At 49.0% G+C, this 13174-nt stretch overlaps 1 protein-coding gene and 1 non-coding gene across 3 annotated transcripts in view; one reads left to right on the top strand and one right to left on the bottom strand.

Annotated features, from left to right (window-relative positions):
* Positions 1–877: 877 nt before the first annotated feature.
* LOC118974940 (U12 minor spliceosomal RNA) lies at positions 878–1027 on the bottom strand. The gene has a single exon (XR_005063980.1). It is a non-coding gene; the product is annotated as a U12 minor spliceosomal RNA (small nuclear RNA).
* Positions 1028–1339: 312 nt separating this feature from the next.
* Positions 1340–13174, top strand: part of POLDIP3 (DNA polymerase delta interacting protein 3) — a 28334-nt gene continuing 16499 nt past the window's right edge. Inside the window, exon 1 of one of the 2 annotated variants that reach the window (XM_037028495.1) lies at positions 1340–1459. In XM_037028495.1, coding sequence (XP_036884390.1) covers positions 1401–1459 — 59 coding nt within the window. In that variant the 5' untranslated portion in view covers positions 1340–1400. The remainder of the gene's footprint in view (positions 1460–13174) is intronic. The other variant, XM_037028494.1, reaches the window with a different exon arrangement.

Here is a 13174-nt window from a genome sequence, read left to right as displayed (position 1 = left end):
GAATCCCTGTTGTCCAGACAACCAAACAGGACCCCACAAAGCTCGGAAATGCCTTTGAGGAAAAGCTACCCCGCTGTGAACCCAGAATAGGTTGATCTCAGTTATTGGTCCTATTGTGCTGGCTTGAAAAAAAAATCATTGAACTTTTTCTACATTTAAAGGGCTACAGGGTTTTCACTCCTGCATCCTCTGGCCGCTCCCTAGTTTTTCCACACCTGACCGCCACGTTCCAGCCGGCCGCGGCTGAGGCCGAACCTGGAGGCTCCTCCCGCACGCACCCCTGGGATGGCGGGCTTGGTGGTCGCTGTTCGCAGCTGAGAAATGGGGGGCCAGCCTGCTAGCACGTATCACACCGCCCAGTTGAGACCTGGGTTCTCCTCTGGTGCCCAGCCTCAGACCTTACGGCTTTACCACTGCCCAGTCTTTCCACGGAGCATCTGGTGCCAGATTTTTTAATTGTAGCGCCATGTTCTGTCAAGAATAGATTACTCCTTATTAACCAATTTCAGTACCTAACTCCATTCGCGGTGTTAGACTAAGAAAATTATACCACCATGAAATTCATAGACCCGTAAGTTCGTACTCGACGCTTTCCTAAAGACGTGGTACGTTCTTACTGACTCGCCGAGTGCGTCAAGCTCGGCGCTGGAGTCACATCAAGGCAATTCCACGAATAGAACACTTCCATGAGTCTACCTTCGCAATGACCTGTGTTGCTTGTCCTCTCCAGATCAGTAGGATGGGGAACTAGTAGGTGAAGCCATTTACCTGCCGAGTGCGGCCGACAGCCGCTCGGGTTCTGCACTTCAAAGTAGTAGCCTTAGCTCAACCGCACTCTGTTTTTTACAATTCCGTCTGCTTTTTAAGCATAAAGGGACGGGCAGATCGCGACTCCCAGGCATCCCGCAAAGTAGGCGGGTCACCTTAGGGGCAACCTTTACCCGCTCAAAAATTCGTCTCACATTAGCAGTGAGGATTCGGGCGTCACCCCGAATCGTTATTTTCCTTACTCATAAGTTTAAGGCATAAAGGTGTAGTTTTGTTACTTCATACATAATGAATTTTAATCCTATTAATTCTACGGTGAGTTTCAAACTTGATCGTTGAATTAAGATTCCCATTCCTTTGAGGTTGGTCTTAATACTGGTTAATACTTTATGTCGCTTTTCATATTATTTGTCCAAGGGAAAATACAGAACGATAACTATCCGACCCTACATATGCAGATAAGCATACTGTGTCGCTAAGGCTCCTGGAGAGCGTTCCGCCCCTTCCGGTTCTTGCCTTATTTGAGCTGTCGCGAGAGTTCATCGACCGAGCGCCGGAAACAGCCGCACCGTGGCGGCTGAAGGGGCGGGGTCTAGGCGTAAGGGGGAATCCAAGCTGCTCTGTGGTGCAAGATGGCGGACATCTCCTTGGACGAGCTTATCCGGAAGCGCGGGGCTGCGGCAAAGGGACGGTGAGTGGCGTTTTCTCCCTTCGGGGTTTGGGTCCGCGGCCTAGCGGGGCTCGGGGCTGAGGAGAGAGAGGCCCCGGCGCGACGCGGGGGGCCGCCTGCTCCCGCCCCTTGCCGTAGCCGGGCTGCTCATTGGCCCGGCCGCCGCCGCCGCCGCAGGCCTGGACATCCGGCCGCCTACTGGCTGCAGGCACCGTCGCTCCGACGGGCCGGGGGAGGCTGGCGGGGCCGCAGTCCGCGGCGGCGGCGGGGCCGGGTTGCCCTGGGGTCCCCAGGGTCTGCCCAGCTCTGCCCCCTTCCCTCAAGACAGGGCTTGGGCCGCGCTTCTCCGTGCTCTCAGCGCGGCCCCGAGGGAGGACGACTGAACTTCAGCGGAGAAGCGACTTGCTCTGCCTCCGCCCGGACCTTTAATTTGCACACCCTTTAACTGGCGCACCCGGTTCCCCGCTCGGAGCCGCTGCCGTTAGCACTCGCGTCCCTGTGCGCGGCGTGCTGGGCGGCGCGCTCGTGTACCCGCGGTGTTGTCGGCCCGTTACGAACGGGGTCCCCCGTTTCCAGGCGCGGAGCTGAGCGCGCCGGGGCGCTGGCGGAGGCGGCCTCGGGTGTGGGCAGGAAAACCGGCCGGAGGTTGGCCGTTTCTTTCTCTCTTGTTTATTTTCTCTCTTGTTAAATTGAGTTTATTGGGATGACTGTGGTGAATAAAATTACCGAGGTTTCAGGGCTGCGACTCTATAACACGTCATCTGTGTGTTGTCTGGTGGGCTCACCGCCCCGAGTCCAGTCTCGCTCCATTCCCGTTTCTGCCCCTGTGCGCTCTCCTGCCCGCCCCTTCCGCCCCCGTTGGCCGCCGCCGGGTGGTTGTAGGTCGGTTCTCGGAGAAAACTCGGCTGAGCGAGGAGCTTCGGAGGTGATCTGCTGGACGTGCCCCAACTCCCTCCCTCGCGCCCCTCCAGTGTTGTCAGTCGCCTCCAGCCCGTGCAAGGCCCCGGTCACCTGTGCGCGTGAGTGGGCGTGAGCTGCTGGCGGTTTTCCAGCGCACGCCAATTAGTTTAAATGTGTACAGCCGGCTGCAAAGATGTTACATACTGTTTTCTCAGTCATTCACTCAGCAGATGCTTGTTAATACCGCCTCGTGCTTGTGGCTGAAGTACAGATTCTTTCCCTTGCTGTCTAAAATGTGCCCCCGCCCCAGTTTACTGGCCAGCGCTTCACCTGGCTTCTGGTTCGGTTCATGACATGCTCTCAGTACTCATTCCCCCAGCCATTCCTCGGGACTAGTTCTCTCCTAGGTCTTTCCTCTAGTAACGGGCGTGGAATCGGTGCTGCATCCTCTGGCCACTTCTAAACTGTCCCGGTTTCGGAGTTTTGCTCAACAGTTGCAGAATGAGCGGGCATCGTAGGACGTGCTCCCTGCAGTCCCGCCCCGCAGGCCCTGACTGCAGGTGGTCTCTGTCTGCTCAGCCTGTACTGTTTTGGTGTGGGTGTGGGCAGAGGCTCGGGTGGGGCAGTGGGTGGGGCTGCGGGAAAGCCGCCTGTGTGCATATGGGGCGAAGAGCAGGGACTGTGCCTGCAGCCTGGCAGGCCAGCTGTGGGGTTCTGTGCCTCCCCGGCCAGCTGACTTCTGAGCTGGGCAGTTTCCTCATTTGTAATAATGGTTACTAGTAGGTCATTGAGAGGGTCAAATATAAGAACATAAGAATGTATATTTTATCCGGAAAGACCAAGGTTGCGGGTTTGATCCCTGGTCAGGGCACATACAAGAAACAACCAATAAATGGGTCAATAAGTGAAACAACAAATTGATGTCTCTCTCCCCCTTCTTTCTCTCTCTCAAAATCGATCAATCAAGAAAAATAAAAAGAATGTATATTTTAAAGTTTGTACCAGGCAGTAAGTGTTGTTCAGCAAGTGATGCTAATTATTGCGGACCTTTCCCCAGAGGAGTAGAAGCCCACCCTGGCTATTGTGGTTCAGTTGGTTGGAGCATCAACCCATAATCGAAAGGTTGTGAATTTGATCCCTGGTCTGGTTCCATGTGGGAGGCAACTAGTCAGTGTTTGTCCCTTTTTCTCTCTCCAAAAGCAGTGAAGCCCTGACTGGTGTAGCTCAGTGGATTGGGCCTCGTCCTGAAGCCAAAGGGTCACCAGTTTGGTTCCCTGTCAGGGCACAAGTCTGGGTTGGGGGCATGCAAGAGGGAACCAATCAGTGTTTCTTTTGCACATCGATGTTTCTTTGCCTCTCTTTCTCCCACCCTTCCCTCTCTCTAAAAATAAATAAAACCTTAAAAAAAAAAGAAAAAATGTCCTCAGGCAAGGATTTTTTAAAAAGTAGAAGCCAGAACCCCTTCTGTGGACATGCTGGGTAGGCACTGGGGCCAAGAGCCAGGCTGCTCCCGTTCGGTTCCCTGCTGCTCCCACTTTCCATAGGGTCTTTTGCAGGTTAATTACCTGTTTCCTGATCTACGAAATGTTGGCAGTGCTGATTTCATTAGGCTGTTGTAAAGACTGAGTTAAACGTCTGAAGAACTTAAAAAGTGAGCATGAAGTGCTTGATAGATGTTAGCTTTTTTCTTTTTATTGAAAGTGTTTAAGTAAAGAAGTAACAACCAGTTTTCATTGTGAGGATGTTGCTTTGCTACCATGTGCAGATCGGACTGGGGGCATGTGCAGGCGAGAGACTGGTATGGAGGGAGCTGACTGCGTGCTCTGAGTTAAACCTGCCAGAAACTCTGTTCTTAGTTTACTTCACTGCCAGTGAAGAGAAAAACTAGATCTCAAGGTCCCTGTCAAGAAATGTAAAAAGTCTGAACCAATGTCTTTTCTTCATGTTTTTTAGAAGATTCCTTACTGGGAACTTTGGTTTAACATTGCTTGGATGTCCGAGGAACTTTGATCTTAATAATTTAGGAAGAACCTGTATTTATTTCAGAAAAGTAAAAATACCAAAAGACTGAGCCTATAGAAGTGTAAATAACCCTTTTCCCCACAGGGCATGAAACGTGCTTGTACTTCAGAGCGGCCATTCTCTTGCAGTGTTCACTGCACCTTGTACATCAAGAAATGGGTCGTTACTGTTGTGTGGGCCCTGATTGAGTACTGCTTCATCCAGGCCACGGTGAGGCATTGCTTTTTCCCCACGCACAGCACACCTGTAGTGACTTCAGTTGCTCTAGATGCACAAATGAGTCTCCTCGGGGCAGCACTGGGCACCAGCTGCTGTACAGGCCTGTCCCTCTGACCGTTGTCTTCCCTCAGGTGTGAGGGCATCATTGATCCGGTTAGTTAAGGACTCTGGTTTGGTTCTCAGAGGGCAGCTCTCTATGCTGCGTCCATACAGTTAGATGAAGGTGGCAGGCAGCCCAGGTGGGAGGGTTGGGCCTCGAGTGGGGCAGGTAGGGGCCACGGGCCCTATCAGCGGGGGCGGGGGGTTAGGGAGCTTTTCAGTTCAGGCCAGAGCCCTGGTCTGGGTCCTCATTGCTTTTTTTCCCCCTTGAAATAAGATAAAGGAGATGTGTAACTAAAGCAAAGAAGAGGGAAAGTACTTACCACATAACTGAGAGGAAGAATTAAGATTTAAAATATCTCCACAAGACTCTCTTAGAGGGCAGGAGGGTAACGATTTGTTTTTCTTAATGTGTCTAAAGTACTAATTCAGAATTGACCCCCAGAAATAGAGCCAGACTGTTTTTCCCCATAAAGATGACCTTGACGCACATGTACTCTAACCCAGAGACCCCAAGGATTAAAATCCACTTTGTAATAACCTAGGCCACAGTTGTTGGCCTGCATCCTTTGGACCAGATGCACGTCCAGACCAGCCGCCACTCTGCCCTCCACAGACGGAGCCGAGACGGTGAGGCACTCCTCACCCCGTACAGACCCTGTCCAGCCATCCTCGTGTTCAGGCTCCAGTGGGGCATTGGCGCTCTCACCCACAGCGCCCTGCCCAGGACCGTGGAGTCCTGGCAAGTGTCTGGAAGCAGTGCAGTGTTGCACTGTTCCGGATACAACAGGGTGGGTAGTGAAGAGACTTGCTCGAAACATCCCTCTCCCCTCCTCCCAAATGTTTGCTGAGGCCAGAAGTGCAGTGTGTGTTTGGGGATCATCTGGTAGTCTGCAGGCAGAAGCTGGGGCCAGACCAGGGGCTCCACTGAAGTGTTGAGCTTTGTTAGGGAACCCGCGACAGTTCTTGGGGCAGCAGGGTAACATAATTGACTCTCTGTTTTAGAGACCTGCTTCTAGCAGGAATGTTTATTTGAGAAATTCTTGATGAGTAATGCTTGCCTTATAAGCAAACCTGCGGGGATGAATAGCCGTCTTTTCATGCAGGAACAGGAGCAGTGGTTATGAAAAGCCTAAGCACCGCGCCCTGCTGAAGCTGTCCTGGAGAGCAGTCGAAAGACCTGGGAAAGACCTGGTGTGACCAGGGAACTGAATGCCTGGAATTGAGGGAAATTAGCTTACTCACCCAAACTGTATCACCTCCCTTTCCCAAGTGTACCTTTTGCACTGCTCCAGTAGATAATATACTGCAGCACAAGGCTGGTACTTTCTAGTGGTCTTTCTTGCCTGACAAGCAGTATGGTGTGTGGGTCCCAAGTGTGTGGACATCCTCTGTTCCTCTGTGCGTGTTTACTTACCATCTGGCCACTTGTGAGTCGGCTTTTTCCCTGAGCATGATTGGAGTCCTAAGATTTCCCTTAACCTGCAGACAGTACTCACCCTTCAAGTTGTGGTCTTTTTTTTTTCTCCCAAGATTTTATTTATTTACATTTAGAAAGAGGGAAAGGGAGGGAGAAAGAGGGAAAGAAACAGTAATGTGAGAGAAACATTGATTGGCTGCCTCTCACATGCCCCCAACTGGGGACCTGGCCTGCAACCCAGGCCTGTGCCCCGACTGGGAATTGAACCGGCAACCCTTTGGTTCCCAGGCCAGCACTCAATCCACTGAGCAGCCAGGGCTCTGGTCTTTATTTTTGACCCATGCTTAATTTATTGGTACTTGAACTAGATATAGTGAAGTTTAAATCCAGCCTTCACCATTATAGCTGTGTGATTTGGGATTTTCTCCTTGAATCTCAGTTTTCTTCTCTATAAAATACAGATAATAACCTAATTCTCAGACTTGTGAGGGTTAAAAGTGGTATGTCAAAGTTTATGGACCTTCAGTAAGTGCTCAAAAATGTTGTTGAGGTCACCTTCTTTATAAAATTTTTCATACATCCTAATAGCCAGGTGCCCGCCTCTGTGTGGCTGTGGTGGACATTGCTTACCAACCATAGGCTCCTGTGGATTCTCAGGAGTGTACTTAACAGCCATTACTGATTATCAGAGAGGGAAATGGTTGAAGAATATGAATAAATTAAGATTACAGAGGCCTAATCTCTGCCCCTCATTTGTTGCTGCACTAATCTGCCCCTTTCTCCATTCTCTGTTTAGGGAGACGGAATTTGTTTTCAAGAATCTTGTTCTCTGTACAGCCATTGATTTTTTTTTCTTTTTTTTTTAAGGGAGGTAGAGAAATGTCAGTGTGTAGTTGCCTCTTGCGCGTGCCCCAGACATGTGCCCTGACTGGGAATTGAACCAGTGACCCTTTGATTCCGAGGCCGGTTCCCAATCCACTGAGCCACACCAGCCAGGGCACAGCCATTAATTTGATTACTGTCACTGTAGAGCTTTACCTTTTCTAGAACTTCATGGAAATGGAGTCTTTCAGTATGAATTCATATGCCTGGCTTCTTTTACTCAGCATGATGTCTTCGAGCTTCTATCTGTGTTATTTAATATATCAATAGTTCATTGCTTTATATTACAGAATAATACTTAATTGTGTGGATGTACCACAATGTATACCCCCTTACCTGATCATTGACGTTTGATGTGTGCCTAGCTTTTGGTGGTTATGAATAAAAGCTACTCAGAAAAATGAAAAGAATCTCCTTGTTTCTTTAATCACTCCAAATAATCACTTTGAGTTGGTTATTTGTTCCCTCCCCACACTTTTTAAAAATACATTTTATTTATTTACTTTTAGAGGGGAGGGGAGGGAGAAATGGGAAGAGAAACATCAGTGTGTGGTTGCCTCTCATGCACCCCCAACTAGGGACCTGGCCTGCAACCCAGGCACGTGCCCTGACTGAGAATCGAGCCAGCAACCCTTTGGTTTGCAGTCTGGTGCTCAATCCACTGAGCCACACCTGCCAGGGCTGATTTTGTTTTATTTTTCAGAAAGAGTGTAAGGGTGGGAGAAGAACATTGATATGTGAGAGAAGAGTAGATTGGTTGCCTCTTGCATGTACCCAACTGAGGACCTGGCCCACGACCCATGCATGTGCCCTGGCTGGGAATTGAACCAGTGACCCTTTCGTTTTTGGGACAAGGCCCAGCCCACTGAGCCATACCAGACAGGGCTAGCTTTAGTTTTTGAATGCATAATTGATACCATGGGGCCTAGATTTGTTGTATTTCGTGCTATTATAAAGTCACACAGCCTATCACATGATAATGAAACCAGAAAAGTCAACATTCATGCTGCCTGTTACTACCAGAACCAGTAAGCAGAGACAGACTGAATCTTTATGGGTGCTTTATTCAGATGGCTGGCAATATCAGAAGACAGCAGGTTACATTTCCTTACAAGCCGTCCTTTTTTATAAGGAGGAAAAGCGTAGGGAAGGGATTTGGAATTCAGGAAACAGGTTAATCAGGTAACGTGGCACCTCTCAACCCCCAAAGTTTTTCCAGGTGGTGCTTTTAGGCTGTAATTCCCGTCGCTGGGCCCTGGTTTGCACAGTCTGTCTCACTGCTCGCTCCTTTGCCTGGTTTATGTGCATGTGGATGTGTGACTGTGGTCAGCCAACCGCCCCGCACCCTCACTGGGTCTGCCCATTGCCAATTCGCACCTGGGATCTGCCAGCCGCCGCCGGCACGTCTGGGTTGGTCTGACCGCTTTTTTCTGCGTGATCCCGCTCCGACAGCCGCTGACTCCACCCCTCTTACCGGTCTGGATGAATGGTTCCTTGTTGTTGGACTTCCCTACAGTTCAATTTTCTGTGTGTTGGTTGCGTTTTTGTTACTAAAACTTTGTTGTCTTTAAACTTGGTTGTGCAAGGAGGTACAGTGTTTCCACCTACGCCTCCATCTTGGCTGGAAGTCTCAGATACCATCTTGATTGCTTATGGTCTCTTCTGGGACAAAAAGGTTGAATCGTTTGTGGTCACCTGAAGTTAAGGTAGGCCAACCTTCAGTTCCTGAAACAGTAGCTTTTTACATGCATTCACTTCTAATGCTTATTAACTATTACCTAAAACTAAAATTTTCCAACTCCCACATCACTAACAGCATCTTACCTCCTTTAGTTGCAAGTGTCAGGAAGCCCTTGGTAATGAGGGTACCCAGGTGATGGGAGGAGGTGGGATTTGGAGAAGACAGACGAAGACAGGAAATCTTCAGGGCAGGCTCAGGTTTGAATTAGGATGTGTCTGATCCCCCTGGTGGATGTGCTCATCAATTAAGTCTTCCACTGTTGACGTTTATGCAGCCTGGTTCCATTTGTCCTTTCCTGAAGTTGTTGCAAGAGTTAGGATCTTAGGGGCAGGCAAGATCCTGGTGGGTCCCCTTTTAGGGTTAGGGCCAGGGTTACCCTATATGCCCTGGCTGTGTGGTTAGGCGCTAGAGAAGCGATTGGTGGCCAGGATCCTAGCGGGAGTTACGCCGGTCGGTGGGGGCTGGCTGGGGGCTGCCTTTGCAGAGGCAGTCTGCTCGGGGAGAAGCACTTTCGGGGACTGCCACCACTTCTCTCTCACCTCCCCTGGGGCCTGGAGTAGGAAAGAGGGAAGCGTGGAGCCTGTCACAATAGAAAGATTGTGGGCTCCGTGGTCCAGTCCCAGCCATGCCACTAGCCCTGTGATAGGATTCTTACACAGAGGAGGTAGGAGTGGTAGCAACTAACAGTATAAGCTTGGAAGAATAATGATTTATAGGAACCCTGTACGGGCCTTAGCACATAGCAGGAGCTCTGGATCACGAAAGCTCTTTGAGCCTTTGTCATTCTCCTGGTGCCTGGTTGACACTGGACAGGAGCTACAGGGCGTGCCCCTGAGAAGCTCTTAGTCCTGCAGGAGGTACAGGCTTGTAAACAGATCTTTGTGATGCAGCATGATAAGTGCCTTAATGGAAACTTGTCTGGAATTTGCATGCTCCTAGGAGAGACCCTGTAGCTGTGGAAGTGATAGGGGAGAAGCGAAAGAATGCTGGAGGTGGAGGGGGTGGGGCCAGGTGCTCAGTGCCTCCTGCTGCCAGAGCTGCAAGAGCAAGAAGCCTCAGGCTGGGCTGTAGGGGGCATTTCCCACACTCTGACTAGAACGTCCTGTGTCCCTAATGGTGTCTCAAAATACCTGGTATAGGAAGCAAAACACTTTTTCTAAAAAGTATGTATTTTTTACAGAGAGGGGAAGGGAGAAAGAGAGGGAGACAAACATTGATCGGTCGCCTCTTGCACACCCCCAACTGGGGACTGGCCAGCAACCCAGCCATGTACCCCCACTGGGAGAGGTACCAGTGACCTTTCGGTCCATAGGACAGTGCCCAGCCCACTGAGCCAGAGTCGGGGCAGGAGCAAAACACACTTTTACCGAGTGGTAGAAATTGCCAGTCCCTCCTTTGTAATTTTGCTTCCAATGCAAGGTTAGAAGCCATAAAACTGGGAAGGAAGTCTCTACTAATTACTGCATTGGCCAAAGAGTGAGTTTGGTTTTTTTTCCCCTATAAGATGGCGCTAGTAGCACCTAGTTGTCTTTAAGTAGTTCTCTTTAACGTCACTTGAAAGAAACAATTTGTTAGATTGTGTTGTATTGGGACAGCTGTCGTATCAGTGTGCATTTAAAATAAATTTACCAAAATTAGTGAAGATTTATGTGACCATTTTAATTTTGAAGATACAAGGAAGTAACATTTTTGGCGTATTATGCCTTACTATTTCAAGAAAGACTTCTGGCCAAAATGGAGGTGTAGGTAGATACACTTTACCTCCTCACATATCCAAAAGAAAGACAACAGCACATTTAACAACAAACCATAGCCCTGGCTGGTGTGGCTCAGGAGACTGAGCTCTGGTCTGTCAACCAAAGGGTCCCTGGTTCAATTCCCAGTCAGGGCACATGCCTGGGTTGCGGGCTGGGTCCCCAGTTGGGGACACATGAGAGACAACCACACATCGATGCTTCTCTCCCTCTCTTTATACCTCTATTCCCTTCTCTAAAAATAAATAAAATCTTTAAAAAAAAATAACTGCCAGAAAATCAAACTGCATGGAAGTCCGACAGCCAAGGGAACTACAGAAGAAACATTCATCCAGACTGGTAGGAGGGGCAAAGACGGGCAGCTGGGAGGAGGACTGGGAGGGTGAGGTGGCAGCTGGCAGACGACGCCGTCCCACATTCGTGTGTGGAACAACTGGGGAGTGAGACAGACCGTGCAACCCAGGGTTCCAGCAGACAGGAAAGGGAGCCTCAAACCCACTGGCTGTAAGAACCTATGGGGGCTGCGGTGGCGAGACAAACTCCCAGTCTCACAGGAGAGTTCACTGGAGAGACCCACAGGGTCCTAGAACAGACACAAGCTCACACACCTGGAATCGGCACCAGAAGGGCCCAGTTTGCTTGTGGGAAGGGGGAGAAGTGGCTGAAAACTGGTCCAGAGCCAAGTGAGCAGCGCTGTTTCCTCTGGGACCCCTCCCCCACATACAGTGCCACAACCCAGCAACCTGGGTTGCCCCGCCCTGGCAAATACCCAGGGCTCTGCCCCTTACAACCTAACAGGCCAGCCCACACAAAGAAATTTGGCCCAAATAAAAGAGCAGGTCAAAGCTCCAAAAATACAACTAAGCGAGGAAGAGAGAGCCAACCTGTCAGGTGCAGAGTTCAAAACACTGGTAGTCAGGATGCTCACAGACATGGTTGAGTATGGTTGGCTCAGGAAGAAAAGAGAGGAAGATGCGAAGGCTATGCAAAGTGAAATAAAGGAAATTACACAGGGAACCGACAGTGAAGGGAAGGAAACTGGGATTCAATCAACGATTTGGAGCAGGAGGAAGAAATAAACCTTCAACCAGAACAGAATGAAGAAACAAAAATTCAAAAAATGAGGAGAGGCTAAACGTTCCAACACCCAATCATCGGGGTGCCAGAAGGAGAAGAGGAAGAGCAAGAAACTGAAAACGTATTTGAACAAACCATGAAGGAGAACTGCCCCAGTCTGGCAAAGGAAACAGACTTCCAGGAAGTCCAGGAAGCTCAGAGAGTCCCAAAGAAGTTGGACCCAAGGAAGCACCCACTAAGGCACATTGTAATTACATTACCCAAGATGAAAGATAAGCAGAGAACCTTAAAAGCAGCAAGAGAAACGGGGACAGTTACCTACAAAGGAGTTCCCGTAAGACTCTCAGCTGAGTTCTCAAAAGAAACTTTGCAGGCAAGAAGGGGCTGGAAGGAAGTACTCAAAGTCATGCAAGGCAAGGACCTACATCCGAGATTGCTCTGTCCAGCAAAGCTATCCTTTAGAAAGGGAGGGCGGGTAAAGTGCTTCCCAGATAAGGTCAAGCTTTTAAAGGAGTTCATCACCAAGCCCTTGTTATGGGAAATGTGAAAGGGACTTATCCAAGAAAAAGAAGACCAAAACTATGAGCAGTAACATAACAACAAATTCACAACTATCAACGACTGAACCTAAAAACAAAGACAAGAACGAACTAAGCAAACGACTAGGACAGGCACAGAATCACAGAAATGGAGATCACATGGAGGGTTATCAGTGGGGAGGGGAAGGAGGAAGAATGGGAGGGAGGTACAGGGAATAAGAAGCATAAATGGTAGGTACAAAATAGACAGGGGCAGGTTAAGAATAGTATGTAGGAGGACCTGGCTGGTGTGGCTCAGTGGATTGAACACTGGCTTGTGAACCAAAGGGTCACTGGTTCGATTCTTAGGGCACATGCCTGGGTTGCAGGCCAGGTCCCCAGTATGGGGTCTCTGAGGGGCAACCACACATTGATGTTTCTCTCCTTCTCTTTCTCCTTTCCTTCCCCTCTGTCTAAAATAAGTAAATCAAGTTTTTATTTAAAAAAAAAGAATAGTGTAGGAAATGGAGAAGCCAAAGAACTTATATGAGTGACCTATGGACAAGAACTAAAGGTGCAGGGGTAATGCTGGTGGGAAGGGGGCGCAAGGCAGAGAGAGATGAAGGGGAGGGAAAATGGGCAACTCTAATAGCATAATAAAATATACTTAAAAAATAAAGCTACCTGTGTGAGGAAAAATATAAATAAGATATTTTTTAAAAAGAAAGGTAATTCAACTGAAATGAAAAAAGATTCGTGCAGCATGTGGAGAAGGTGGCTGTGGCTGATCAAACTTGTCAGAAGTGGTTTGACAAGTTTTGTGCTAGAGATTTCTTGCTGGACGATGCTCCACGACTAGGTAGTTTAGCTAAAGGTGATGGTGGTCAAATCAAGATGTTAATTGAGAACAATCAATGTTATACTACGTGGAAATGATGGAACGTCCTCAAAACATCCAAATCAATAAAGTTATTGGTGAAAATGAAAAATGTGTATTTTATTTTATAGGAGAAAAACACATGAACCTTTTGGCCAACCCAGTATTTGTCTCCTCAGACAGGGAGCAGTTTTCTTGTTCCTCCAGCCTCCTTTATTTTCTTGTTT

This window comes from Sturnira hondurensis, unplaced genomic scaffold (genome assembly GCF_014824575.4).
Source record: "Sturnira hondurensis isolate 20B ecotype Veracruz unplaced genomic scaffold, ASM1482457v3 Scaffold0019978, whole genome shotgun sequence".
NCBI classification, from domain to species: domain Eukaryota; kingdom Metazoa; phylum Chordata; class Mammalia; order Chiroptera; family Phyllostomidae; genus Sturnira; species Sturnira hondurensis.
The sequence above is the reverse complement of the archived record's forward strand: the minus strand, read 5'-3'. Positions and strand labels throughout refer to the sequence as shown.